The sequence below is a fragment of the Lithobates pipiens genome, unplaced genomic scaffold, assembly GCF_037356315.1.
Source record: "Lithobates pipiens isolate NorthernLeopardFrog02 unplaced genomic scaffold, aLitPip1_a1.2 Scaffold_3, whole genome shotgun sequence".
Classification (NCBI taxonomy): domain Eukaryota; kingdom Metazoa; phylum Chordata; class Amphibia; order Anura; family Ranidae; genus Lithobates; species Lithobates pipiens.
Window position 1 is genome coordinate 54,326,670 of NW_027507790.1, and position 26,766 is coordinate 54,353,435.

The 26,766-nt window shown below is 43.8% G+C and overlaps 1 protein-coding gene and 1 pseudogene across 8 annotated transcripts in view; both read right to left on the bottom strand.

The window, feature by feature from the left end:
- Positions 1–26,766, bottom strand: part of TRMT2A (tRNA methyltransferase 2A) — a 96,728-nt gene that overhangs the window by 29,529 nt on the left and 40,433 nt on the right. For all 8 annotated transcript variants that reach the window (XM_077461711.1, XM_077461713.1, XM_077461709.1 and 5 more), the window contains 5 exons: positions 17,313–17,427; positions 16,908–17,023; positions 11,982–12,093; positions 5,568–5,690; positions 5,373–5,448 (listed from right to left, as the gene is read on the bottom strand). In XM_077461711.1, the coding sequence (XP_077317837.1) occupies positions 5,373–5,448; positions 5,568–5,690; positions 11,982–12,093; positions 16,908–17,023; positions 17,313–17,427 (542 nt within the window). The remainder of the gene's footprint in view (positions 1–5,372; positions 5,449–5,567; positions 5,691–11,981; positions 12,094–16,907; positions 17,024–17,312; positions 17,428–26,766) is intronic.
- On the bottom strand, positions 1,169–1,287 carry LOC143941846 (5S ribosomal RNA; annotated as a pseudogene).

The following is a 26,766-nucleotide window of genomic DNA, read 5'->3' on the forward strand; positions in this document are numbered from 1 at the left end:
TGAAGACAGAACAATATCCTGGTTTAATATGAAAAAAAACTGACACTACCTTCGGAAGGAAATTAGGATGAGGCCGCAATCCAACCTTATCCTTAAGAATAATCCAATATGACTCTTTACAAGAAAGAGCAGCCAATACTGATACTCTTCTTGCAGAAGATATGGTAACCAGGAAAATTATGCTCCTCGTCAAGAGTACCAAGGGAAAAATTCCTTATTGGCTCAAAAAAAAAAAAAAAAAAGACTGTTTTTGTAAAACCGACCGGACTAATCTTAAATCCCAAGGATTCAGGGGTGACTTAACTGGAGGATTAATCCACGTTTCCCCCTGAATAAGTTACGAATCAGAGAGCGAGAAGCAAGTGGTCATTGAAAAAACAAATTAGGCCGATACCTGGCCTTTGAAAGTACTCAGGGCCAGCTTCATTTATAATCCCATCTGTAGGAATTCAAGGATCCTACTATGACATATTTCCTGGGGTGCCAACCCCTGGATTCACACCAGGAGACATATGCCTTCCAGACTCATTAGTATACAACACTGGAGGCCAGCTTCCTAGCATAACTAAAGTAATAACTGCTGAAGCTGACAGCCCACGGTTTTATTTTAGAATGTGGATCTCAATAGCCAAACCGTTAAATTTAGCGTTTATAAGGAAAGATGGAATACCAGACCTTGCGAAAGAAGGTCTGGCCACAGTGGTAGTGAAAAAGGGTCCCCTACCCCCATCTTTATGATCCCGGCAAACCAAGATCTCCTGGGCCACAAGAATCACCGGCGCAGAAGCAGAATGGGAGGGAAAGCATAGATCAGTGAAAACTGATCCCATGGAGATAACAAAGCATCCGTTTTACATGCCATCGGATCCCTTGTCCATGACACAAGTTGTCGATCTTGTTGTTGAACCCGGACACCAACAGACCCACGTCCGGAACTCCCCTTGGCATATTGACAGAATGATGCCGGGGAGAAGGCACCATTCTCCCGGAAACAATAGTACTCAAGTAGTCCGCCTGCCAATTCTCCATTCCTAGAATGAAATTGCTGATAGGCAAGGAATGTTGCCTTCTGCCCAAGACAGAAAAAAATTCACCTCTTTATGGGCCGCACTACTTCTCGTACCCCTTGGTGATTGAGATAAGCCACAGCTGTGGCATTGTTGGATTGAGCCTACAGCACCTGGTATTCCCAGGCGGTCTACCATCCAGGTACTAACCAGGCCCGACCCTGCTTAGCCTCCGAGATCAGACAAGATTGGGCGATTTCAAGGTGATGTGGCCGTAGGCTGGATCCTGACAGGACAATAGCCTAAGCATCCAGGCCTCCAGGGCCAGGCGTACTGCCCGAATCTCTAGAATATTGATGGGCAAGGTCCCCTCTGATCTGACCATTTCCCTTGGACAGACACTTCTTCCAGGATTCCTCCCCAGCCCAAAGGGCTGGCATCTGTTACTACTTTGCAGGTAACTGGTAGAAAGGATCTTCCTTTTAGAAGATTTTTGGATATCGACCATGAATTGAGGCTCCGACACACTTTGGCGGATAAACGCAACAGGAAGTCCAGAGTTTGGATCTTCTTGTTCCAAGTTGACAAGATACTGTTTTGCAGCAGTCTTGAATGGAACTGCGCATAAGGAACGGCCTTGAAGAAGCCACCATCTTTCCTAATAAACACATGCAAAGATAAATAGGATTCTTCTTTGTTTTGATCCACCAAATCAGTTCCTTCAAGGAACCGATTCCTTCCTAGGGTAAAAATACCCTTTAGTGGACTGTATCTATGATCAGCCCTAAGTACTGCAATCTCCTTGATAGTTTTAAGGAGGATCTTACTAGGTCAAGGAGCCAACCAAAGTATTTCAGGTAGCTGACTGTGGTAACCAGACCTTGGTTTAAACGGGCTACTGATTGACCCATCAAGAGTAGATCGTCTAAGGAGTGGCCAGTATCTTTATACACACTTGAGGTGCATAAGCTAGCCTGAAAAAGGTAGAGCTACAAACTGCAAATGAAGATTTTCTACCTCAAAGTGTAGAAATTTCTGGTGAGCGTGGAAGATTGGCACATGGAGATAAGCATCCAGACTACTGATCAGATAAATTCCATGCGGAGAGAAAGACTTCTTTTTCTCTGGATCTTTAGGAACGTTTGAACTGAGAAAAAACGAGGAGACGGAAAAACTCTTGGAACTCCAGATTGGAGCTATTGAGGAAGTCCACCATTTGTCTTCCTGTCAGATCTATGAACTGCAGGAGAATTCCCCCTATTGAGCTAGCGGGGCTCCTCCTGATAAGGAGGCTACAGTATCCCCTAGGGTTAAATCTGAGGATTATCTACTGAACCTGATGGCGGAAGCCATCGTGACTGCTTGCCAGCTGATGCCCCTGGCACAAACAGAAGGAGCTTTTAAAAATAAAAATATACTCCTTTACTTAAATGGAAAAAAAGGGGGGTACCTTTCCCACTAAAATGTATTTGGATGAATTATCCAAACATCATCAAATAGCTGTTTCACCACAAAGGAAGACTAGCCAGGAGTTTCTGCATGGTGAAAGGAAGTTTATCCGCCGCTGATATGCGTTCCTGCACTCATGCGTTTTAGCCATTTGTGTTTAGCAACAATGTGCACAGAACCGTGTATAGCACCTGTTATTTCTAGGTGGTCTCCTATACTGGTTCAAACTGCCGCAGGCATCTCAACAGTTGTGCGTTTGGCTAGTTTACAAGCCAGCACCTGCGTGAGAACCTTGTGGAAGTTCTACAAAAAGGAACTCACAAGCAATTATTGCAAGCATAAAGCTGCCAGAATTCTGGGCCCGCTGAGCAGGACACCTAGAACACCTGTTAAACTGGCCTCACAATGATTAAGCAATTACTGTCAGCAGGCTGCTCAATCTGCCAGAGAAAAAAAGTTTGTTTTTTGTGTTTACAGGAATTCCAACGTTATTCATTGGATGCCTAAGCATTTGATTACTGTCTGTCAATAACAGCTCTTATTCACAGAGGATATACTGCGTTAAATGCTAGCATACCGTATTTAGTAAATTTCCTCCACCATAGGATAAAGTGTAAAAAAAAAAAACGTTCCTAGGAGGAAAATAAAATTTTTCTGGGAGAGCTTCACAGATACATAAAAGGCTTTTCCGACAATAAATGCACAGGAAAAAGTATGCGCAGTCTGAGGAGGCTTTAACGAACCCAAACACTCAGTTAAGGGTGCATAAATAGGAGGACACTGAAACTAGCTGGTTCTCCCACATTTGACGCCTCAGAAGAGGAGTCATCCACAGTCCGCTGAGGGGATTCGCCTTCTCCCACCACTAGTTCCCCCGTGGGAGGGTCCTGGGCAATGAAAGAGAACCTGTGCAATTAAAGTCGCTAAACTTTTTTTTTTGGCTGAGGGAAAAAAAGAACCTTTGGTAAAATACACAGGGGCTGCAGTGTTGAAAACAATTGTAAACATTTCATGCCCCTAAACCTCACTCTAACCAGTCACTCCTCAGGGGAGGATGCCATCTGTAGAGATGAGTAGGCTTACCGGAGCTAGAGGGGGGACTCCTTTACTTTCCGGCCCCCTGCATCACCTACGGCCTTGCTTTTCAAAAAGATCCTCTTTCCCGCGCGAGCGGCGGGGGCTCACGATCCTTTGGGATTCCTGGGAGGAAGGAGGCGTGGGGTTGTCCGTAAGGTGCCATTCGCACCTTTTTTGTTTTCCAAAAAAGCAGTGATTCCTTCTACAAAGAAGAGGTGAAGAAATTTTGGCATAGGGGGGTGTCTGTGGGGGGAGAGGAACCCCCCAGACTTACCGGAGTTCTGTAGTTCGGCTGGAGAAGCATCTGCTTCAAAACAACGTGCCTCTGAGAAGCATGAGACGTGAGTACTCAATACAGCCCCCAGTGGTGACACACAGGCATGACATCATTGAATACATATAAAAAGGAGACATTTCATAAGAATTTTTTTTTATTTCTTAGAAAACTCCATCTATCTTTTCCCACCGCAGGGTTTTCTGTGATAAAACAACAGACCCAATCTTCACCCTTCAAGGTGGGCTCTGTTACACATTCAAGAGCTGGGGATTCAAAAAGGAAAACCCACAATCCTGGGCCTGCAACAGCACCCTGGCAGTAAAAACTTTATGGCCTTAATACAAAAAAAGTACTGAATCCCAGGGTCCAGCTTCCCAAAGGAGAGCACTCACAGGCAAAAACCTTGTTTCTTCGGATATGAGGCCTAGGTACCATTGAATATGGCCAAGATTAGACACTCTGAATGGATCAGTCTGCACAGCCAGCCCCAGCAAGGATTGCTCCAGTGGAGCTCAGCACAGCACATTTTTACTCGTGACCAACACCTTAGACACTGGCGAAAAAACTGAGGTGCTCCCACCAGTGGGAGGGGTTATATAGGGAGTGCACTTCTTAATTTAGGGTGTGCCAGTGTTCATCACCTGAAGGTGGCCTATAACCCACATAGTAACTACTATGGCTCTGTGTCCCCTGAGGTACGATAAGAAAGGGCAGTGATACAAAGACACTGTACTTAGCCTATCTGAGAAGTTTGGCATCATGTGACTGGTCATCAAAGGGATCACATGCTATTGTTTGCACAGTTGATCCCTCCCCTTCCTTTTACAACAGAGATAATAAAATCAGCAGCAGTTGTAAATCCATTAATTTAGTTTCACTGCAACTGGGATCATTTTTTTTTCACCCTTCATTACCCCGCCTCTGCTACATATATGATTTAAATGCTGTATCTGTATATAAATTGTATTCATCACTCTCCTTATCCTGCCACTGTATGTGACCTGTATATTAACCCACTCACCTCCTCCATGTATGACCTATAAAATAACTAGAGCAATTTGTTTATTCCTATATTAAGCTATTAGTCTCCAGTTCCCTATTTATAGTCTCAATTATCAAATGAAAAAAAAAACCCTTGTTTGTGGGCAGACCTTTCAATCTCCTGTCCTCCATTCACAGATCAAGTTTCAGTCATAGAAGCTGTAGTACATCTTCTATGAATGATGTAGTAGTAGAATCACTGTAGTAGTAGTGACTATTAAAGGGATTAGCAGCTTCCACTAGGATCGATCAAATGTGGGATATGTATACTTACATAAGTCCAAGCTGTACCAGTTTAACTACATAAATAAAATTCATACCCAAACTTCAGCTTTAATAAAAAAAAAAGGAAAAAAAAAAAGTGTATCAATAGGTAGACTCTTCAATATACCTATATCCTATAAGGATACCACAACAGCAGGTCATATTACTAGCTGACAATAGTTACTGAGTTTTTAGAGTACTGGTGTTCGTTAATACAATTCTATGAAAGCAAAAAAGTGCGAGACAATGGTACTTACTGTTTAACTGGGCATTAGCCTTGGCATCTGCAATAGCTTCCTGAGACAGCTCGATTCCTATTACTTTCTTCACTCTCTTTTCCCCAAGACAAAATTAAAAAAAATGTTAATTGACAGGTAAAACAGCCAATGGATGCAGCAGGTTGTAAGGTTAGATGCGTAAGAGCAGGCTACTGGAGGGCAGAAAGGTTTTACCTGAGCCAAGGAGAGGCCAATGGTTCCTGTCCCACAGCAAACATCTAATATAGTGCTGTTCTGGTCCAGCTGAGCCCAGTCTCCGATTGTTGAATACAAAACCTCTGCTGCAGGTGTGTTAACCTATAAGATATAATGGTCCTCCTTTCAAAGCTGCTAATGAAAACGAATCCATCTGGTAACTTAGGCAATATTTACAGCTCTTAGAGAATCAGAATTTTAGTTATTGCATAACAAATATGATTGACTTTTTGAAAACAAGATTATAGGTTTTCATTCTATGTAGTAAGGCACAGCAATTAAAAACTCTACTGCTCAAACTAGGTTTGCTTAAAGTGGATCTAAAGTAAGGACCATCCTTTACCATAACGCATTGCCTGCATTAAGGTAAAAATGTCTTGGTAGTAGTATGGCTCTCCCCCCACACTTTCCAAGCTCTCTATACACCTACCTGAGTCCTCTTTCAATGTGCTTGTCCACATCGGCACTCTCTACCCTGAACAGGACACAGAGGCCGCACTGGGAGCCATTAGCTTGTGCTACTGTCAATCAAAGTCTGAGAGAAAGGAGCGGGGGCCGAGCCGCACTTTGTGCATCTATGGACACACACTCTGGCTAGGGAGCGCCTGCACAAGTATCCCATAGCAGCCAGCTTGCAGTGGGGGCACTCAGAGAAGGAGGAGGAGAGAAGAGTGCGGGACCAATACCACTTGGCAGAGCAGGCAAGTAGAACTTCTTTTATTTCAGGAAAAGGAAATTTAGCCTTTATAACCACTTTAAACATATGTATGTTTAAACATGTGAAAATCAATGATAGTAATTTAAAACAGAAAACATAGTATCATTTGAGACAAATATTGAATGAGGGCAAATACAGTTGTGCTCATACGTTTACATACCCTGGCAGATTTTATGATTTCTTGGCAATTTTTCAGAGAATATGAAAACAAACTTTTCTTTCATTCATAGTTAATGCTTGGCTGAAGCCATTTGTCATCATCAATGAACTGTGTTTACTCTCTTTAAATCATAAATGGCAACAGAAACTACCCAAATGACCCTGATCAAAAAGTTTACATACCAGCGTATGGAGCATCTCACAGATGCACTGGGGGGAAAGGGGGGAAGAGGAACACAACACTCGGACACACTGGAACCTGTTCCGCTTCTCAGATGAATACAAGTCCTACACCTGAATAACTTATCCAGAGGAAGGTTGAAGCATAGGGCTGTCGACCCCGCTGTCTGGCCAACTCCAGAACCTTCAAATTATTCTGCTGTAGCCAATCTCAGGTCGACTTGGCCTTGTGTTTTGGATCATTGTCATGTTGGAATGTCCAAGTGTTTCCCACGTGCAGCTTCCTGGCTGATGAATGCAAAATGTTCCTCCAGTATTTTTTGATAACATACTGCTTTCACCTTGCCAACAATTTTGACCAAATTTCCTGTGCCTTTGTAGCTCACACATCCCCAAAACATCAGCGATCAACCTCTGTACCTTTTAATCGTAGACCTTGTTGACTCCTCTCCAAATGTTGTGTTTATGGTTGTGGCCAAAAATCGTAATTTTGGTCTCATCACTCCAAATGACTTTGTGCCAGAAGGTTTGAGGCTTGTTTCTGTGCTGTTTCGCATATTGTAAGTGGGATACTTTGTGACAATTGCGTAGTAATGGCTTTCTTCTGGTGACTGGACCATGCAGCCCATCTTTCTTCAAGTGCTTCCTTATTGTGCATTTTGAAACAGCCACACCACATGTTTTCACAGAGTCCTGTATTTCACCTGAAGTTATTTGTGGGGTTTTCTTTGCATCCCCAACAATTTTCCAGGCAGTTGTGGCTGAAATTTTAGTTGGTCTACCTGACCGTGGTTTGGGTTCAACAGAACCCCTCATTTTCCACTTCTCGATTAGAGTTTAACCAGTTGCCGACCGCCGCACGACGATGTACGTTGACAGCATGGCACGGGCAGGCATATTGGCGTACCTGTACGTCCCTTGCCTCCCGCGGGTCGGGGGCCCGACCGGGCCCCCGCCCGGTGCCTGCGGCGGTCGGTTTTCGTCCGGGAGCGATCCGGGACGAGGGGGCAGCCATTCATTCATGGCCACCCCCACGCGATCGCTCCCGACGAATAGGAATCCCCCGTGACATCACTTCCTCTCCTGTAATGTAAACACAGGAGAGGAAGTGATGTATTCTCTCCTCCGTGTCGGTATTTTTCGTTCCGACACGGAGGAGAGCGGATCGGTGAGTTGCACCAACACTCTACACACACAGTAGAACATGCCAGGCACACTCACACCCCCCCGATCACCCCCCCCAATTACCCCTGCCCCCCAGTCACAGTGACACCAATGTCATTTTTTTTTTTTTTTTTTGCATTGGTGTCATTTGTGACTGTAATAACTGTTAGGGCAGTTAGGGTTAGCCCCCTTTAGTTCTAATGTACCCCCCTAACCCCCCCAATATAGGGTTAAACCCGTGATCACCCCCCGTCGCCAGTGTCACTAAGGCTGGGTTCACATTGCAGCGGTTTATGAGAACGAATGTGATTCGCACCGCACTGCAGTGCAAATCACATCCGATCTCTGTGCGATTCGAGTTCAGCCATTCGCCGCACCCGCCGCACCCGCCGCAAATTCGCACGGGACCCTTTTTTTGGCCCGCAGCAGAATCGGATCGCATGCGTGTTCACACCATGCGATCCGAGTTTGCAGATCGCACTGCGATATGCAAACTGATCTGGGGGTGTCAGTAACATTTCACTGACACTCCCAGCAGTCCGCATAGGGCAGTGTGAACTGCCGCCGGGAGGCATGCGATGCGGGAACCCGCCGCGGATTCGCGGCGTTTCCGCATCGCTCCAGTGTGAACCCAGCCTAATAAGCGATCATTTTTCTGATCGCCGTATTAGTGTCACAGGTGACGCTAGTTAGGCAGGTAGGTATTTAGGTTCGCCGCAGCTTTTTATAGCGCCAGGGACCCCCATATACTACCGCATAAAGCCCCCTGATTGCCCCCTAGTTAACCCTTTCACCAGTGATCACCATATAACTGTTACAGGTGACGCTGGTTGGTTAGTTATTTTTTTATAGTTTCAGGGCACCCGCAATTTATTACCTAATAAAGGTTTAACCCCCTGATCACCCGGCGGGTGTCATTTGTGACTAATAACTGTTAGGGCAGTTAGGGTTAGCCCCCTTTAGTTCTAAGGTACCCCCCTAACCCCCCCAATAAAGGTTTAACCCCGTGATCACCCCCCGTCGCCAGTGTCACTAAGGCTGGGTTCACATTGCAGCGGTTTATGAGAACGGATGTGATTCGCACCGCACTGCAGTGCAAATCACATCCGATCTCTGTGCGATTCGAGTTCAGCTATACAGATAGTATGGCTGAATTCGTGTCGCACCCGCCGCAAACTCGCACGGGACCCTTTTTTTGGTCCGCAGCAGAATCGGATCGCATGGGTGTTCACACCATGCGATCCAAGTTTGCAGATCGCACTGCGATATGCGAACTGATCTGGGGGTGTCATTAACATTTCACTGACACTCCCAGCAGTTCGCATAGGGCAGTGTGAACTGCCGCCGGGAGGCATGCGATGCGGGAACCCGCCGCGCATTCGTGGCGTTCCCGCATCGCTCCAGTGTGAACCCAGCCTAATAAGCGATCGTTTTTCTGATCGCTGTATTAGTGTCACAGGTGACGCTAGTTAGGCAGGTAGGTATTTAGGTTCGCCGCAGCTTTTTATAGCGCCAGGGACCCCCATATACTACCGCATAAAGCCCCCTGATTGCCCCCTAGTTAACCCTTTCACCAGTGATCACCATATAACTGTTACAGGTGACGCTGGTTGGTTAGTTATTTTTTTATAGTTTCAGGGCACCCGCCATTTATTACCTAGTCTCACTAGTGTACCCCTAAATTTAGGGGTGTCTACTTTCCAAAATGGGGTCATTTGGGGGGGGTTTGTGCCATCTTGGCATTTTATGGCCTTCAAAACTGTAACGCCCTTAGAAAGCCTGAAGGCGGTGCTTGGTTTTCGGGGCCCCGTACGCGGCTAGGCTCCCAAAAAGTCCCACATATGTGGTATCCCCGTACTCAGGAGAAGCAGCAGAATTTATTTTGGGGTGTCATTTCACATATGCCCATGGCATGCGTGAGCAATATATCATTTAGTGACAACTTTGTGAAAAAAAAAAAAAAAAGTTTGTAATTTTCCCGCAACTTGTGGCAAAATATAAAATATTCCATGGACTCAACATGCCTCTCAGCAAATAGCTTGGGGTGTCTACTTTCTAAAATGGGGTCATTTGTGGGGGTTTTGTGCCATCTTGGCATTTTATGGCCTTCAAAACTGTAATAGGTAGTGAGAAGTGAACTCAAAAATTTACGCCCTTAGAAAGCCTGAAGGCGGTGCTTGGTTTTCGGGGCCCCGTACGCGGCTAGGCTCCCAAAAAGTCCCACATATGTGGTATCCCCGTACTCAGGAGAAGCAGCAGAATTTATTTTGGGGTGTCATTTCACATATGCCCATAGCATGTGTGAGCAATATATCATTTAGTGACAACTTTGTGTAAAAAAAAAAAAAAAAAAAATTTTTTTTTTTTTTGTCATTATTCAATCGCTTGAGGCAAAAAAATAAAATATTCAATGGGCTCAACATGCCTCTTATCAATTTCCTTAGGGGGTCTACTTTCCAAAATGGGGTCATTTGGGGGGGTTTTGTACTGCCCTGCCAATTTAGCAACTCAAGAAATGAGATAGGGTCCTTTCACACGGGGCGGATCAGTTCTGATCCGCCCCGTGGATGTCCGTTTGCTCAGCGGGGATCACTCCGCCGATCCCCGCTGAGCAGGGAGATGACAGGTCTGTCTCTGCACACTGCGCAGGGACGGACCTGTCACAGCGCCGCTCTCCCCTATGGGAGATCGGATGACGACGGACCGCAGTGCCCGTCGTCATCCGATCCGATCCGCAGACGGATGGAAAAATAGCTTTTTCCTCCGTCACACTTTTTCGGATCGGAGCGGGTCGGATGTCAGCGGACATGTCCCCGCTGACATCCGACGCTCCATAGAGCTCTATGGAGCACCCGTTCAGGTCCGCCTGAAAAACTGACAGGCGGGCCTGAACGGCACGTTGGTGTGAAAGAGGCCATAGGCAGTCGTAAACTAAAAGCTGTGTAAATTCCAGAAAACGTACCTTAGTTTGTAGATGTGACAACTTTTGCGCAAACCAATAAATATACAATTATTGACTTTTTTTTTACCAAAGACATGTGGCTGAATACATTTTGGCCTAAATGTATGACTAAAATTGAGTTTATTGGATTTTTCTAATAACAAAAAGTAGAAAATATCATTTTTTTTCAAAATTTGCGGTCTTTTTACGTTTATATCGCAAAAAATAAAAATCGCAGAGGCAATCAAATACCATCAAAAGAAAGCTCTATTTGTGGGAAGAAAAGGACGCAAATTTTGTTTGGGTACAACATTGCATGACCGCGCAATTACCAGTTAAAGCAGCGCAGTGCCAAAGTGTAAAAAGACCTCTGGTCATTTACCAGCAAAATGGTCCGGTCTGAAAGTGGTTAAACACTGCTGATTGGCATTCTCAGTTCCTTGAATATCTTTATATCCCTTTCCTGTTTTATACAGTTCAACTGCCTTTTCCCGCATATCCTTTGACAATTCTTTTGCTTTTCCCATGACTCAGAATCCAGAAACGTCAGTGCAGCACTGGATGAAAGATGCTGTCAGGAGTCCAGAAACTCACTGACCTTTTATACACACTAATTACAATCAAACAGATCACAGGTGAGGATGGTTACCTTTAATAGCCATTCAAACCCCTTTGTGTCAACTTGTGTGCATGTTATCAGGCCAAAATCACCAGGGTATGTAAACTTTTGATCAGGGTCATTTGGTAGCTTCTGTTGTGATGAGGATTTAAAAAGTGTAAACACAGTTGATTGATAATAAATGGCTTCAGCCAAACACTAACCATGAGTGAAAGAAAATGTTTTTGTGTTATTTATGTTTTCTGAAAAATGGCCAAGAAATCATAAAATTCTGCCAGGGTATGTAAACTTATGAGCACAACTGTAGCTGTGCCTGATGAGAAGGAAAAAACAGAGGCCTTTTCTGGTGCAAAAGTGTGCAAAAAAAATAAAACTTGCTCGCCATGTGTTGTGACAATATCAGGTTATTTTTGTGATGAACATGACAAAATTGAACAATAAAATGTATTGGACTATAAGACCTCCAAGTGTGAGAGCTAACATGGTTATGTAAATGTAGGAATTTAAAAAAAAGCAGTACGCTGCATTAAATCGCATTTCTTGTACAACTATAATTTTTTCACCTACACAATTGTTAATATTTCTGCAATACATCTGCTCAGAATTATTTACCTGAAAAAAAGCATGGGGTGAAATGCGGAAAGTAAGGCCCAGCAGCTCCTCGTGGATGTACTTCTCCCCACTCACGTGCTCCACAGGTAAACCCTCCAGGTTTGGGGATTTTCTAGAAGACAGAATTTTTTTCGGTCAGTTAAATAAACAATTCAAAAAACAGGTCTTCTCAAGTCTGTGGCAAGTTCAAAATAAACCCAGATACAAGCAAAATAATTCAGTCAGAAACTTTTTCAGATTATATATTCATGTGCAGCACTCTTATGAGTTACATTATTCCCAGCTATTTCCTAAGACTACAAAAACCCTCCCCTTTATGCTATGGAAAAGTAGAGTGGAGAGGTTTATATAGTTTTCACCCTAGGACAGAAGCGTCCTAGTGGCGGAATCACCAGAAAATAAAAAGTCTGAAAATGAAATTCAGCTGCAATATGTTAAAGCGGAACGGTTTATGACCCCACCTCCCCCCCTCGCTTTTGGAACTTGTTTTTATTTTTTTGGGGGAGTGGGTACCTAGTTTTGTCAGATACCCGCTCTGACTGGAATAGCCTAGGAGATTCTACCGGAAGTTGTCACCCACCCCACCATCTGCAACCTCCTGGGACATGTCACGGGTCTCGGGAGGCTGCAGGTCCAGTCACAAATCACAATGCAACCTGTGCATGCACAGTGGGGAGCCGGCAGTGAAGCCACAAGGAGTCAAAGTACAATTCCCACAGTAAACATGCGGGTGTCAGATCTGAAGATCAGCGATGAATCAGCTCGGGTAAGGACAGCGCTGGACCCCTAGACAGGTAAGTGTCCCTTTAAAAGTCAGCAGCTGGAGTATTTGTAGATTCTGACTTTTTTTTTTTTTTTTTTTTTTTTTTTTAATGACTGAAGAATCTATACATTTTTATTTTGGGGGTTTAGCTATCCTTAAATTTTTCTGAACAAAAAATATTGAGGGCCCATTCAGATTTCTCTATTCCTGTTCATTAACATGCTTTATGTCATGCATTAACAAGTGTTGCATTTAAGCAGCACATTCATTTTGAATGGGCTGCCAATACACATTGACCTGTAGTTTTTTAGGATGCAATGCACAACAACTCATGGTAGTGTGTATAATGTGCTTTGTGGTCTGCTGCTATGCATGTGCATCAGATCGGAATTACCCTAGTGCATTGAGGTGGCGTTCAAAATGAATGGCACCATAACATGTAACAGATGGCAATAGTGCGTTTCAGCTCCTTACGGATATGATGTTAAAGAATTGGGCTAATAAACATAACTCTGTTTTCTGTGTTATGTTACGGTTTTCATTGCTACATACTTGTAACAGTCATTATGCAATGACTGTACAATTCAAAATGCTAATTTCTCATTTCTTTCTGATGCACTGAGGGTTTGTAGGTCAGCCCAGCATAACACCCTCTCAATTCCAGCATGTCTCAGTTTTCTGCTAGTCTTCTAGGGGATTGAGGGCTTTTCTCCAGCTCTATTGAGAAATGTTTAACATTCTTTGCTACCTTTTACTTTATTTTTCTTTAGGATGCCTGCTGCATCACAGCTTGAGCTGATCTTTAAAAGGACAGCTTTCTAGATCAGCACTATTCAGTGACCTGCGAGTACTGGGTTCTGCCAGTGACACTTTGTAGACATCAGCTACTGGTAAAAATTAGCCATGGAGCGATGTCCAGGTCTAGAACCTTGGCACTGTCTCAGCGTTTGCCCTATCACTTAAGACATTGTAAGTAGACCGTTTGGGCTTAGCACCTGGGAGCTACCTCAATCAGTTTCACTGCAGAATAGGTTAAACGCTGAAGCAGGGCTGTCTTAATGAGTGGGCACACCTGGGCACTGCCCAGGGGCCCCAGCTGCATGGGGGGCCCCTGCACTTTTCCCAAAGCAGCTGGTCCTTGAGTCCACGCTGCCCCAAAATTGGGGGCCCCATGATGGCACTGAGAGTTATGGATACACAGGGGAGGCAGGCTGGCAGCGGTGCGCTGTGCAGAACAATACCTATTATTCCACAGCCAGCAGGGAGTGGCAGGGCCGGAGCTCCAGTGCTGCTCTGACCCCGCCCCGTGCAGCTTGAATGCTCGTGACTCGAAGGCTGCGGGGTAGGAGCTGGAATGGGAGCTGGAATGGGAGCTGCTGAGTCGGCAGCACTAAAAGCAATTCTGTGGAAATAGCATTGTGGATGGTGTCATGGTGAGCCCAGCTGTCCAGCACCGTTTGCACCGAAGGGCTATGAATGCCTGGGGGGATGCTCCCTCCTCCGCCCCTCTTACTGCCCGCTTGATTGGTATGGGTGACGCATAGCCAAAAGTTTACATGCACTGCATCTCCACTGGAAAAGGGGGTACTACATGGATGGAATAATGGTGCTGGGGAAAAAAAAAAAAAATCAATGCTAAGGGGGGATCTGGCGTGTACAGGGGGTAGCAATGCTTGGGGTAGCTTGGGTGGCTATAGTGCTAGAGGTATCATGGATGTAGAGAGGCCACAGTGTAGGGGGTATCAGGGATGTAGTGGGGTCACAATACAAGGGGTATCTTATGGTATATGGGGATATCTGGGGTATAGAGGCACAGGACAGCTTTGCGACTTTAATGTAATATTTTCCCCATTGTTTCTTTGCTGTACAAAACGATTGTACATGTAGTTAATGCGGAGCTCCACCCAAAAGGGGAAGCTCCGCTTATCTGCCTCCTACCTACTTTATGTCGGTTTACCTGCGCTGTCTCCATTGTAGGGGCCCCAGAGCATTACTTTGCTCAGGGCCCCATGATGCTATTAAGATGGCCCTGCGCTGAAGGATTTAGAGCACCGACATCATCCACTGGGTGGATTGTCACAAGCATGCTCCATTCTCTCATTTCCATTGTTCAGGATTCCTGCTGCTGCTCCTGATTGCATGAACCATCCATTGCAATAGACCAAAACGCCAATCCTCTGTCCAGTCCTACTGCCCCCTACAGTGAACTGGTCACCTCAGGCTGTCTCACCATTCACCTGCTTCCAGGGGCTGCCTCCCACTTTGTGCCAAGTTGCTTTCCACCTTGTTTGCAGCATGTTTTGGGTCCCCTCCAGTTTGAACTCCACTAGGTTAATTTGCAATGTTCCTATTGATATGCCTGAAGTTTTCAACCTGGAACTTTGCCCTCTGCTAAATGCTATGCCGTCTTTGGAGTCCTCTTTACATCGTAGATGGCCACCTTCTCTGCTCTTTTCTGGGACATTTTACTGTAGGGACGCAGAATTTTACGGACCAAAAAGCACAGATGTTTATTGACTGCAGAGGCAACAAGCATGCTTCTGCTCCTTCACAAAGATTGTTTATCTGATCTGCCTGCATCTTCAGTGGCCTCCAAGCTTTCAGCTGCTGAGGCTCTGTCTGATGCCAAGTCTGTCCAGTCCTTAACAGAGGAACCTGCCTATGAGTCATCGCTTTTTTCTGCCAGCACTCCTAAAATAAGAGACTGTTTTGAGTTCCTGTTATTGCAGAATGCACTACTTTGAACCTTTGAATCTGCCTGCCACTTCTACTTAGACTGAGGTCCTCAGCCTAGAGTCCTTTCACACTCCTAAGCCCACAAAGACCTTTCTGTTGCACCTGCTGTTCTCAGTCTACCTTTATGAAAACTGTAAACATTCCGACAAGATGTTTGTACCTCCCAGGTGCCCATCAGTCCTGTATCTGTTTGAGGAGGACTTTGTTGATAAGTGATCTGCCCCGATGGAAGTACCTCATCTTAAAAGGGTCTACCATCCCTGTGGAGGATGCATCTGTTTAAAGGACTCAGCAATAAACAGCTGAAAGCCCTCTTTAAAGCTTCTCTCTCTGGCAGGTCATATTCTGCAACCAGTTTTAGCTATGACCTTGATCTGACAAGTGATGACTGATTGGTCCCAGGCTATTAGAAGGGACCTGATCATTACAGTAGTTGCTCTCTTGATCATTAAGCAATTAGAAAAAGGCCTGCAGTCTTTAGCTACAGCATGGGTGGGTTGTTGAAGCTCTCCCCCCCCCCCCCCCCACCCGATTTCCTGTAGAAGTCTGTCAGTGATCATGGGGAGGATACTTTGGGTAAAGCGTAGGAGTTTGCTCAATCCGCATCAGTGTTTTCTTTTTAAGCCACAAAATACTAAGGCCCAGTTTGGGAAGTTTCATCTCTTGCTTGAGGCCAATAAAAGTCCTTTTCATTAATCCATGGCCTCAAACTCCATGTCCAGTTCAAGTCTGGTTCCCAGTCCGCCCTTAAACCTCCAAGTCTTCCAAATCTCCAGGCCAAGCTTCTTCAGCCTGGGGGTGCATCCACACTTTCCAAAGTGGGATGAAATGCATTAGCTTTTCCATTAGTTTGGACAGCCAGCATCTCAGATGCTTGGGTGCAGGAGATGGTTTCCAGAGGCTACAAGCTCAAGTTAACTTTCAGACTAATACTCTTTAGTCCATGATCTGCCTGACTCTCTGCTTCTGCATGACAATCATGGTGCTGATGTTAGTTTCCCTAGAAGCAGTCCAATATACCCAATTTCAAACCAGACCACTACAAGCATGACATTCTGTTTTTGTGAAACAGGGTAGTCCAGTCCTAGGACAGACCAATTCATCTGGCACACAGCAGCAATCTGTAACTGGCATAGGCATCACTATAGGCAACTTGTTTGGATACACCAAGTCACAAAAAAAAGGTATTTCTTTTTCTCCGAGGTTCTGCCTTAAGACAGCTACACATACATAAAGACACACACACACACACACACACACACACACACACACACACACAATATACATTCATATACTGTATAGACACACACGCTGAATATTATTGCACAGAATACACCAATATACTGTACATGCACCATCTTTTTGGGGGCTTTTATATTCTATTTCACATGAAGAAAAAAAAAAAAAACATTTACTGAAAAACTAACCTTTGACCCTCCTCAACAAAATAAATAGAGGTGATACCGCTATCTTTTCCAGGTCCCTCTGAAAAAAAAGCTGCCAGAGCGGATTTTAAATCTGCCAGGGCTTCCTTGGTCAGTTTCTGTGGAAAATAAACGATGCATTATTTTATTACACACATATTATATGATTTTTTTTCCCCTTTTCTTTTTAATGACACAGCAAAACAATAATTAAAATGTGTGATAATCTGTGTATGAGGATAAATTCTTCAGGGGAAAAAAATAAAAAAAATGATACAATTCTCTATTGCTCCTTGCTGAGGAAATGAAGAGCTCATGTGTATTGCACTTGATGTGTTTGGTGAAAAAAAAATGCCTATTCACAGAAATTCCCATGTAGCAACACCTCCCAGACAATTGATTGTATACCTGAGGATGAAAATACACAATGACCATGACATGGCCCCTTCTACTGCTACGGACAGTCAGCTGTTTCCAGTGGCCTTCATATGTTTCTGGGCTGTAGACTGCAAATGATGTAGACCTGTATGAAATACGCAAAATAAATGACATACTGCTAGCATACAGTAGTTAAACAAAGGTCCAATGTTCTACAACAAGCAATGACATATGATGCAGTATGCCACTAGGATTAACACTGCAGTTTTTATGTTTTGAGCTTCCCTGTAACAAAAGTATTACCTGCTGATTCTGCCAGTAATTTTATTTTGCCACTTCCAGTAAGTGGTCCACCAAAAGCGGCATTTGGATAGTTGGGACAAACCCTATTATACTGGCAGGAATAATCAACTTTAAATCATATGACTTAAACTTAATAAACAAAAAAACTGTTGGAGTAGCGGTATAAAAAAACGTATTTGATGGAGTCGGGCTTTGAGGTATTTTTTTTTTTATTTTTTTTTTTTTTTAAATTGGATGACCTACAGGACATGGAAACAGTGTTAAGCAACTCAAATATGCATAAAAACAAAGGAATTTGGGAGCAAAAAGTGGTAGCATGTGCTCTGGACAGATGAGTCCAAATTTTAAATATTTGTCTGTAGCAGGAGGCAGTTTGTTCGTGAAGGGCTGGAGAGCAGCACAATGAGTGTCTGCAGGCAACAGTGAAGCATGGTGGAGGTTCCTTGCAAGTTTGGGACTGCATTTCTGCAAATGGAGTTGGAGATTTGGTCCGGATCAAAGGTGTCCTCAATGCTGAGAAATACAGGCAGCTATTTAGCTATCATGCCATACTATCAGGGAGGGGTGCGATTGGCCTCAAATTTATTCTGAAGCAGGACAACCACCCCAAACATACAGCCAATATCATTAACGATCATCAGTGTAAAGAAAAACAAGGAGTCCAGGAAGTGATGGTTTTGCTCCCACAGAGCCCTAATCTCAACATCATTGAGTCTGTCTGGGATTACATGAATAGACAGAAGGATTTGAGGCAGCCAACATTCATAAAAAATCTGTGGTTAGTTCCTAACTGCCTAGTTTCTTCAAAAACTGGGTGCAAGTGTACCTAGAAGAATTAAATTGATGCGGCTTTGAAGGCAAAAGGGTGGTCACACCAAATATGGATTTGATTTAGATTTTTCTTCTGTTTACTTTTCATTTTGTTAATTGATAAAAATAAGCTATTAACATTTTTATAAGCATTCTTAACCGCTTGTCTCCGCCCAACGTCATATGACATCGTTGGGTTTGAGCGGTGATATCTAAATGATGCCTGCACCTACAGACATCATTCAGATATCTTCTTTTAGAGCTGGCGATTCCCTTCGCCGCATGATAATTCTTATAGGTAGCGAGAGGAGACGTCCCTTCCTCCGATGCTTCTACTGACTCATCCATGTGATCAAGGAGCTGGAGAACGAATCCGCTGGCACTGGATGCTGGCGATAGATTTTCAGCAGACCAGATGGTCCTCGAAGTCTCTATGGTCGTTCAGAGGCTTGGCATGATGTTATGATGTCACGCCCGGCCGCTGCATTTGAAAAAGTTCCGCCACCTCGGGTGGGAATCTGAGATTTTTTTTATTTTTTTTTTATTTCAGGCTTCCCAGCCTAAAAGGTGAGATCTGGGGACTTATTGACCCCAGATCTCACTGTAAAGATGACCTGTCATGCCATATTCCAATTATAAGGGATGTTTACATTCCTTGTAATAGGAATAATAGTAATAAAAAAGATTTAAAAAGAAAAACAAAAAACAAAAAAAAATCTAAGTAAAATTAACAAAAAAATTAATAAATAAAAAAAATTGCCCCTGTCCCCGTTCGCAGAAGCGAACACATATGTAAGTCACGCCCGCATATGAAAATGTTCAAACCACACATTTGAGGTATCGCAGCGAACATTAGAGCGAGAGCAATAATTCTAGCACTAGACCTCCTCTGTATGTGAAAACATGTAACCTACAAAAAATTTTTTAAAGCATCGTCTATGGGGATTTTTAAGTACCGAAGTTTGGTACCATTCCACGAGCGTGTGCAATTTTGAACCTTGACATGTTAGGTATCAATTCACTCGGAGTAACATCTTTCGCATTATACAAAAAAATTGAGCTAACTTAACTTTTTTTTTTTTTAAATGCATGAAAGAAAAAAAAAAAAAAGAAAAAAAACACGCACACACGCGCGAATTTGGGGGGGGTTCTGTGAAATTTTCTAGCCAAAAAAAAAAAAAAAAAAAAAAAAGGTGATTTTTACATGTAGGAGAGAAATGTCAGAATTGGCCTGGGTAGCAAGTGGTTAATTTACAGTTATTTTACACCTAAGACTTTTGCACAGTACTGTAATTGTTGACTGATCTCTACATTTGTATGGAGAACGTAAATTTTCCCCTCTTCTCTGAACAATTATTTAATCATATAAAATTGTCAATTTTTGAGAGAAAAAGGATCACCACCAATTTTATAGAGAAACCACATGATCATTTTAGATGGAAGTATCTATATACATGGAGTATAGTGGCCAAATTATACAGTTTATGTGCAGGCTAGAAAAAAAATATGTAAATTCCATATCTTGGAGTACAGGACATCGGCTGAATATTCATAGCTCTGGGTTGTGGACTGCTAAAACCTGGTACACATGGAAATTCAGAAGTGATGTAACATATTGCATTGTATTTTGGGACAAAAACTGTGCTGATTAAGCGAAAATGGTACAATCTGGTATTGTTCAAGAAAAAAAAAAAAAAAAAAAAAAAAAAACTTTTGTGACTGTCTCTTTGGATAACTTTGCATGAACTGTTGTGATTGGCTCTAGAAAACTGTGTACTAATGATTAGATTATTGTACGATTGTGTCAAAAGCTATATTTTTCATCCGATTTGCTGATCGTGTGTACTAGGCTTAACAGTGAAAAAGCTTTTGCATATACAGTATCTCACAAAAGTGAGTACACTGCTCACATTTTTGTGCATATTTTATAACATCTTTTTCACGTGAAAACACTGGAGAAATGACACTTTGCTACAATGTAAAGTAGTGAGTGTACAGGTTGTGCAACAGTGTAAATTTGCTGTCCCCTCAAAATAACTTAACACAACCATTCGTTTTTAAATCTCTGGCAACAAAAGTAAGTACACCCCTAAGTCAAAAATGTCCAAATTGGACCCAATTGGCCATTTTCCCTTTTCGGTGTCATGTGACTCAGTGTTACAAGGTCTCAGGTGTGAATGGAGAACAGGTGTGTTAACCACTTCCCGCCTGCCCTATAGTCAAAAGACGGCTACAGCGCAGACGTTACCTGCCGGGAGGGCGTCCCTGGACGTCCTCCCATTTACTTCCACAATGCGCGCTCCTGAGAGCACGCATCAGGGAAGTTCTGTGCTGGCCGTGTCCCTCGGACACAGCCAATCACAGATCACTGTAAACGTCCAATCACAGCGGCCGTTTACAGCACGATCGGCGTGTCCAATGAGAGATGATCTCATATGTAAACATACGAGATCATCTCTCAGCGCCGCTTTCCCTCCTCACACAGACAGTGTGTGAGGAGGGAGAGATGAACGGCTGCAGCGGCCCTAAGTTTAAAAAAATTAAAAAAAAAAAATTAAAAAAACAAATTAGTAAAATAAAAGTGCCACCTGCCCCCAGTGCCACTTGCCTTCAGTGCCACGTATAAGTGCCATGTGACATCAGTGCCATCTGTCATCAGTGCCATATCAGTGTCACGTGTAATCAGTGCCACATATTAGTGCCATGTATCAGTGCCATCTGTCATCAGTGTCACGTATTAGTGCCATCTGTCATCAGTGTCACGTATTAGTGCCATCTGTCATCAGTGTCACGTATTAGTGCCATCTGTCATCAGTGTCATGCGTCAGTGTCACCGTCACCAGTGCCACATCAGTGTCACATGTCATCAGTGCCACGTGTCATTGTCCTAGTGCTCCAGGGCCTTCAAAAAGTGTAATAGGTAGCCAACAAGTTAGATGTGTAATTTATGCTCCTAGAACACGTGACGGTGCTCCCTGCATGTTGGGCCTCTCTAAGTGGATAGGCTGAGAAAAAGTCCCACACATGTGATATCGTAATACTCAGAAGGAGTAGCAAAATTTATTTTGGGGTGTCATTTGTGGTACACACATGTCATGTGAGAGAAATAACCTATTACAATGGCAATTTTGTGGGAAAAAAAAAAAATCAAAAAATCTTCATTTTGCAAAAAATTGTGGGGAAAAAATAAAAATAAAAAAATCAAAAACCTCACCATGCCTCTTATTAAATACCTTGGAATGTCTACTTTACAAAAAGGGGTCATTTGGGGGGTATTTGTACTTTCCCGACTTGTTCAGGTCACAAGAAGCGAGATAGGCCACCAGTACATCAGATGTAATCAATTTTGTATGATTCACACCATAGCTTGTAGACTCTCTAACTTTCACAAAGACCAAATAATATCCACTAATTTGGGTTATTTTTACCAAAGATATGTAGCAGTATAAATTGTGGCCAAAATTTATGAAGAAAAATTATAATTTGCATAATTTTATCACAGAAACAAACAAAAAAAATGTGTTTTTTTTCAAAATTTTCGGTCTTTTTTCATTTATAGCGCAAAAAATAAAAAACCCAGAGGTGATCAAATACCACCAAAAGAAAGCTCCATTTGTGGGAAAAAAAGGACAGTGTGGGAGCACCAAAAACTGAAAATTGGTCTGGGCAGGAGGGGCGTTTAAGTGCCCAGTAGGCAAGTGGTTAAATTTGGTGTTATTGCTCTCACTCTCCATACTGGTCACTGACAGTTCAACATGAAATCATGAAATGACACTTAAATGTTTTATGCAGAGCCAAGTTATAAAAATATTAACAAATGTATCCGTGTCCGCCAATGCAGCCTGTGCCAGCCAATGATGCAGCCTGTGCCCACCAATGCAGCCTGTGTCCCATGTAGTTTTTGCCCACCATGCAGCCTACCTGTGGAGGGGGAGAAGAGAGCCGCCAGCTGGATGATCAGAGCAGGGGAAAAAAAATCAAAAAATCACACCTTTCATTTCAATAGCTGTGTGTGGTTCCCCCGCCGCACACCATCACATAAGCCCCTCCCCTTGTCCAGGGAACTTTGATACATGTTACCCATTCTAGGATTGGGCAAGTGATCTTTCAGTCTCGGAAAAAAGAGGAGGGGCTCATGTGACGGCGCATGGCGGGGGAACACAGCTATTGAAATTAAAGCTGTGATGTTCCCTGCTCTGATCATCCAGCCGGCGGCTCTCCTCTCTTCCCCTCTGAGCGGCGGTGCTCGCCCCCCCCCCCCCCCCAGCCCGAATACACACGCATAATGCGAGCGGGCGAGTGGAATTTTTGAGGGCTTGGCTAGGCTATAAGAAGATTTCCAAGACCCTGAAACTGAGCTGCAGCCCGATGGCCAAGACCATACATTGGTTTAACAGGACAGGTTCCACTCAGAACAGGCCTCACCATGGTCAACCAATGAAGTTGCGTGCACATGCTCGGCGTCAAATCCAGAGGTTGTCTTTGGGAAATAGACCTAGGAGTGCTGCCAGCATTGTTACAGAGACTGAAGGGGTGGGGTGGGTCAGCTTGTCGGTGCTCAGACCAAACACTGCATAAAATTGGTCTGCATGGCTGTCATCCTAGAAGGAAGCCTCTTCTAAAGATGATGCACAAGAAAGCCCCCAAAGAGCTTTCTGAAGACAAGCCAACTAGGGACATCAATTAATGGAACCATGTCCTGTGGTCTGATGAGACCAAGATAAACGTATTTGGTGCAGATGGTGTCAAGTGTGTGGTGGCAACCAGGTGAGGAGTACTAAAGACAAGTGTGTCTTGCCTACAGTCAAGCATGGTGGTGGGAGTATCATGGCCTGGGGCTGCATGAGTGCAGCCGCCACTGGGGAGCTACAGTTCATTGAGGGAACCATGAATGCCAACATTTACTGTGACATACTGAAGCAGGGCATGATCCCCTCCCTTCGAAGGCTGGGCAGCAGGGCAATATTCCAACATGATAACGACCCCAAACACACCTCCAAGATGACAACTGCCTTGCTAAAGAAGCTGAGGGTAAAGATGATGGACTGGCCAAGCATGTCTCCAGACCTAAACCCTATTGAGCATCTGTGGGGCATCCTCAAAAATGGAAGGTGGAGGAGCGCAAGGCCCCCAACATCCACCAGTTCCGTGATGTCATCATGGAGGAGTGGAAGAGGACTCCAGTGGCAACCTGTGTAGCTCTGGTGAACTCCATGCCCAAGAGGGTTAAGGCAGTGCTGTAAAATAATTGTGGCCACACAAAATATTGACACTTTGGGTCCAATTTGGACATTTTCACTTAGATGTGTACTCATTTTTGTTGCCAGCGATTTAGATGTTAATGGCTGTGTGTTGAGTTATTTTTAGGGTACAGCAAATTTACACTGCTATACACCCACTAATTTACATTGTAGCAAAGTGTAATTTCTTCAGATGAAACAATATAATAAAAATATTTACAAAAATATGAGGGGTGTACTCACTTTTGTGAGATACTGTAACTCCACCCGCTCCGTGTATCCTCAGTTTTTTTTAGAAACAATGCAGAGTGGCACAGGAACAGAGGGGAGGGTGTCCTGTACTACAAGATACTGAATTTACAGGCAGGTCAAAATTATCTTAACTCTACAGTACAAACTACAGGTTAAATATCCATACATTCTGGAATATCCCCAAACAATGAAAAAGGGTGTGGGCAACAATACAAAAGGTCAAAGACCCAACCCAGAGGGCAGCTAAAAACCCTGCGACTGAAGATTACATCTACAGAGGCCTTGACCTTGGCCTGGTAAAACTTAGAGAAAGCATGAACTGAAGACCAGGTGGTGGCTTTACAAAGCTGGGCAACTGATGCTTGAGGTCTGAAAGCCCAGGAAAATCCAACTGATCTGGTGGAGTTGAGCATGTATTAGATACTGGAGAGTACCTTATCTTTGAGAGCATAAGCCCTCACCAGTTGTCTAACACACCTTGCAGTTGTGGACTTAGAAATAGTACAAACTACAGGTTAAATATCCATACATTCTGGAATATCCCCAAACAATGAAAAAGGGTGTGGGCAACAATACAAAAGGTCAAAGACCCAACCCAGAGGGCAGCTAAAAACCCTGCGACTGAAGATTACATCTACAGAGGCCTTGACCTTGGCCTGGTAAAACTTAGAGAAAGCATGAACTGAAGACCAGGTGGTGGCTTTACAAAGCTGGGCAACTGATGCTTGAGGTCTGAAAGCCCAGGAAAATCCAACTGATCTGGTGGAGTTGAGCATGTATTAGATACTGGAGAGTACCTTATCTTTGAGAGCATAAGCCCTCACCAGTTGTCTAACACACCTTGCAGTTGTGGACTTAGAAATAGGATGGCCTTTACTAAGCTCTGTCGATAATCCATGATTGTGTCCATTTCTCAGGTAGAGGCCAGGGCTGTCAAAAAGACCCCGACAGCTGTGATCACGCACAGAGAGTAATTGTTTAAGGCTACTTTGGAGCAGGGCACAAAGGATAAAATGAAGTACGGTGTCCTTATTAGGGTGGAAGGCCAATATCACAATAGGTAGAAAGAAGGATCTTAGATGCCAGACCACTTTATCCTTGTGAAGAATCAGGAAAGGCTCTTTACTCTCTGGTGAGCTATCAGGGGTCTAAACAGACTCCTGACATCTCCCATTTGAGACAGGGAAAGGGACAGAGGACACAGACTCCCCTGTAGCCTCAGCTGCACTGAAGAAAAATGGAGAGGGGGGGGGGGGGGGGTTACAAACACCAATCTCCCTGCGCGGCTTTCAATAAAGCATCTGACAGATGTGGGAGGGAAAGAAGGAGAAGCAGCCGTCAGGTGCTTTACTGAAAGCCGCGCAGGGAGATCTTTGATTGCAACTCCCCCACCGCTGCACTGAACGTTCCTGACATCAGAGCATTTGCACGAGTACAAGTATTTATTCTATCAAATGTGAAACTTACGCTTGCTTTTTTCTGCACAGATGGCAGAAAGGGACAATACATTGGGGCAGTCTACATTTCAAAAGAGCTTTCTCATGCAAAGTGGCACAGGGAAGCTGCCATATGTTCTGTTCTGGCATGCGGTTTCCCGCTGGGCATCCTCTCTCGTCCATGCCATGTGAGGTCACCTACAACTCTTATGTTTGGTACCTCATGAAGGGATGGAACAACCAGGATAAAAAGATAGTTCAGGACTGTCTTTAGGCAGATTTTGACTAGTTTGAGAGAAAAAAAAAAAAGAAAAAAAAATGGTGAGGGGGTAAAAATGGAAAGTCTATTTTGTGCCCTTTTGAGACCATTAATTGAACCCATAAATCCGAGAGGTCTGTGACCCAGAGAAATGTAAAGTGCAACAGATACCCTCCCACCCTTAAAAAGGAGAAGTTCACCTTTGGGAACATGTTATATGTTCCACCCGATTTTAGGGAGAGACATGCAACGTGTTCCCGATCCTGCAGCCGCTCCCTGCACTCCATTACAGCAGGCCAGGGGATCTTCTCCCTGTACCTGCTGTCACTGTTTAAAAATAAGAGTGGCTGTGCGGGGCTCCGCCCACACGGCTGCATCAGTCACAAAGTTTTGTGAATGAATTAACTACAGCCTTTGTGGCTTTTGGCTTGTTGAGGGCTCTAGGTAGTTAATTTATTCCCCGTGTGTGAAACTGCCTGTATGGACAATGTTACAGGAAAACAGCTTACACTGACAGTCTTGTAGGAGTCGTGCATTATGGCCGTGATATGCTGATCATGGGTTGAAATGCTTTACAGGTTCCTATAAATAAAAAAACAAATTGAAAATGCCTGGATAAAATGTGCAATATAAGAAAGGGTTTTTTGGGACTTTGAGTGAGGTACAAGACACATGGTAGGAGAAATTATAAAATTGTTTAATTGACATACAAACAAAAGCATACCTCAAACATATGAAACATGGTTGAACATGAGTATTTTTGTCTATATACAAGGCAAATGGCACATTCCCCTTGGGAGTCTTGTTCACACTCTGGTTTTCGCCTCACACATTCACATCACGTGTCAGAGCACAGCTCTGTGCAAGGTCACCAGGTAACTATCCCTGCAATTTTCTCTTTACCGCACACATAGTTACATAGTAGGTGTGGTTGAAAAAAGACCCACGTCCATCAAGTCCAACAAATGTGTGTGATTATATGTCAGTATTACCTTGTATATCCCTGTATGTTGTGGTCGTTCAGGTGCTTATCTAATAGTTTCTTGAAACTATTGATGCCACCCACTGAGACTACCGCCTGTGGAAGTGAATTCCACATCCTTGCCGCTCTTACAGTAAATAACCCTCTACATAGTTTAAGGTTCAACCTCTTTTCTTCTAATTTGAATGAGTGGCCACGTGTC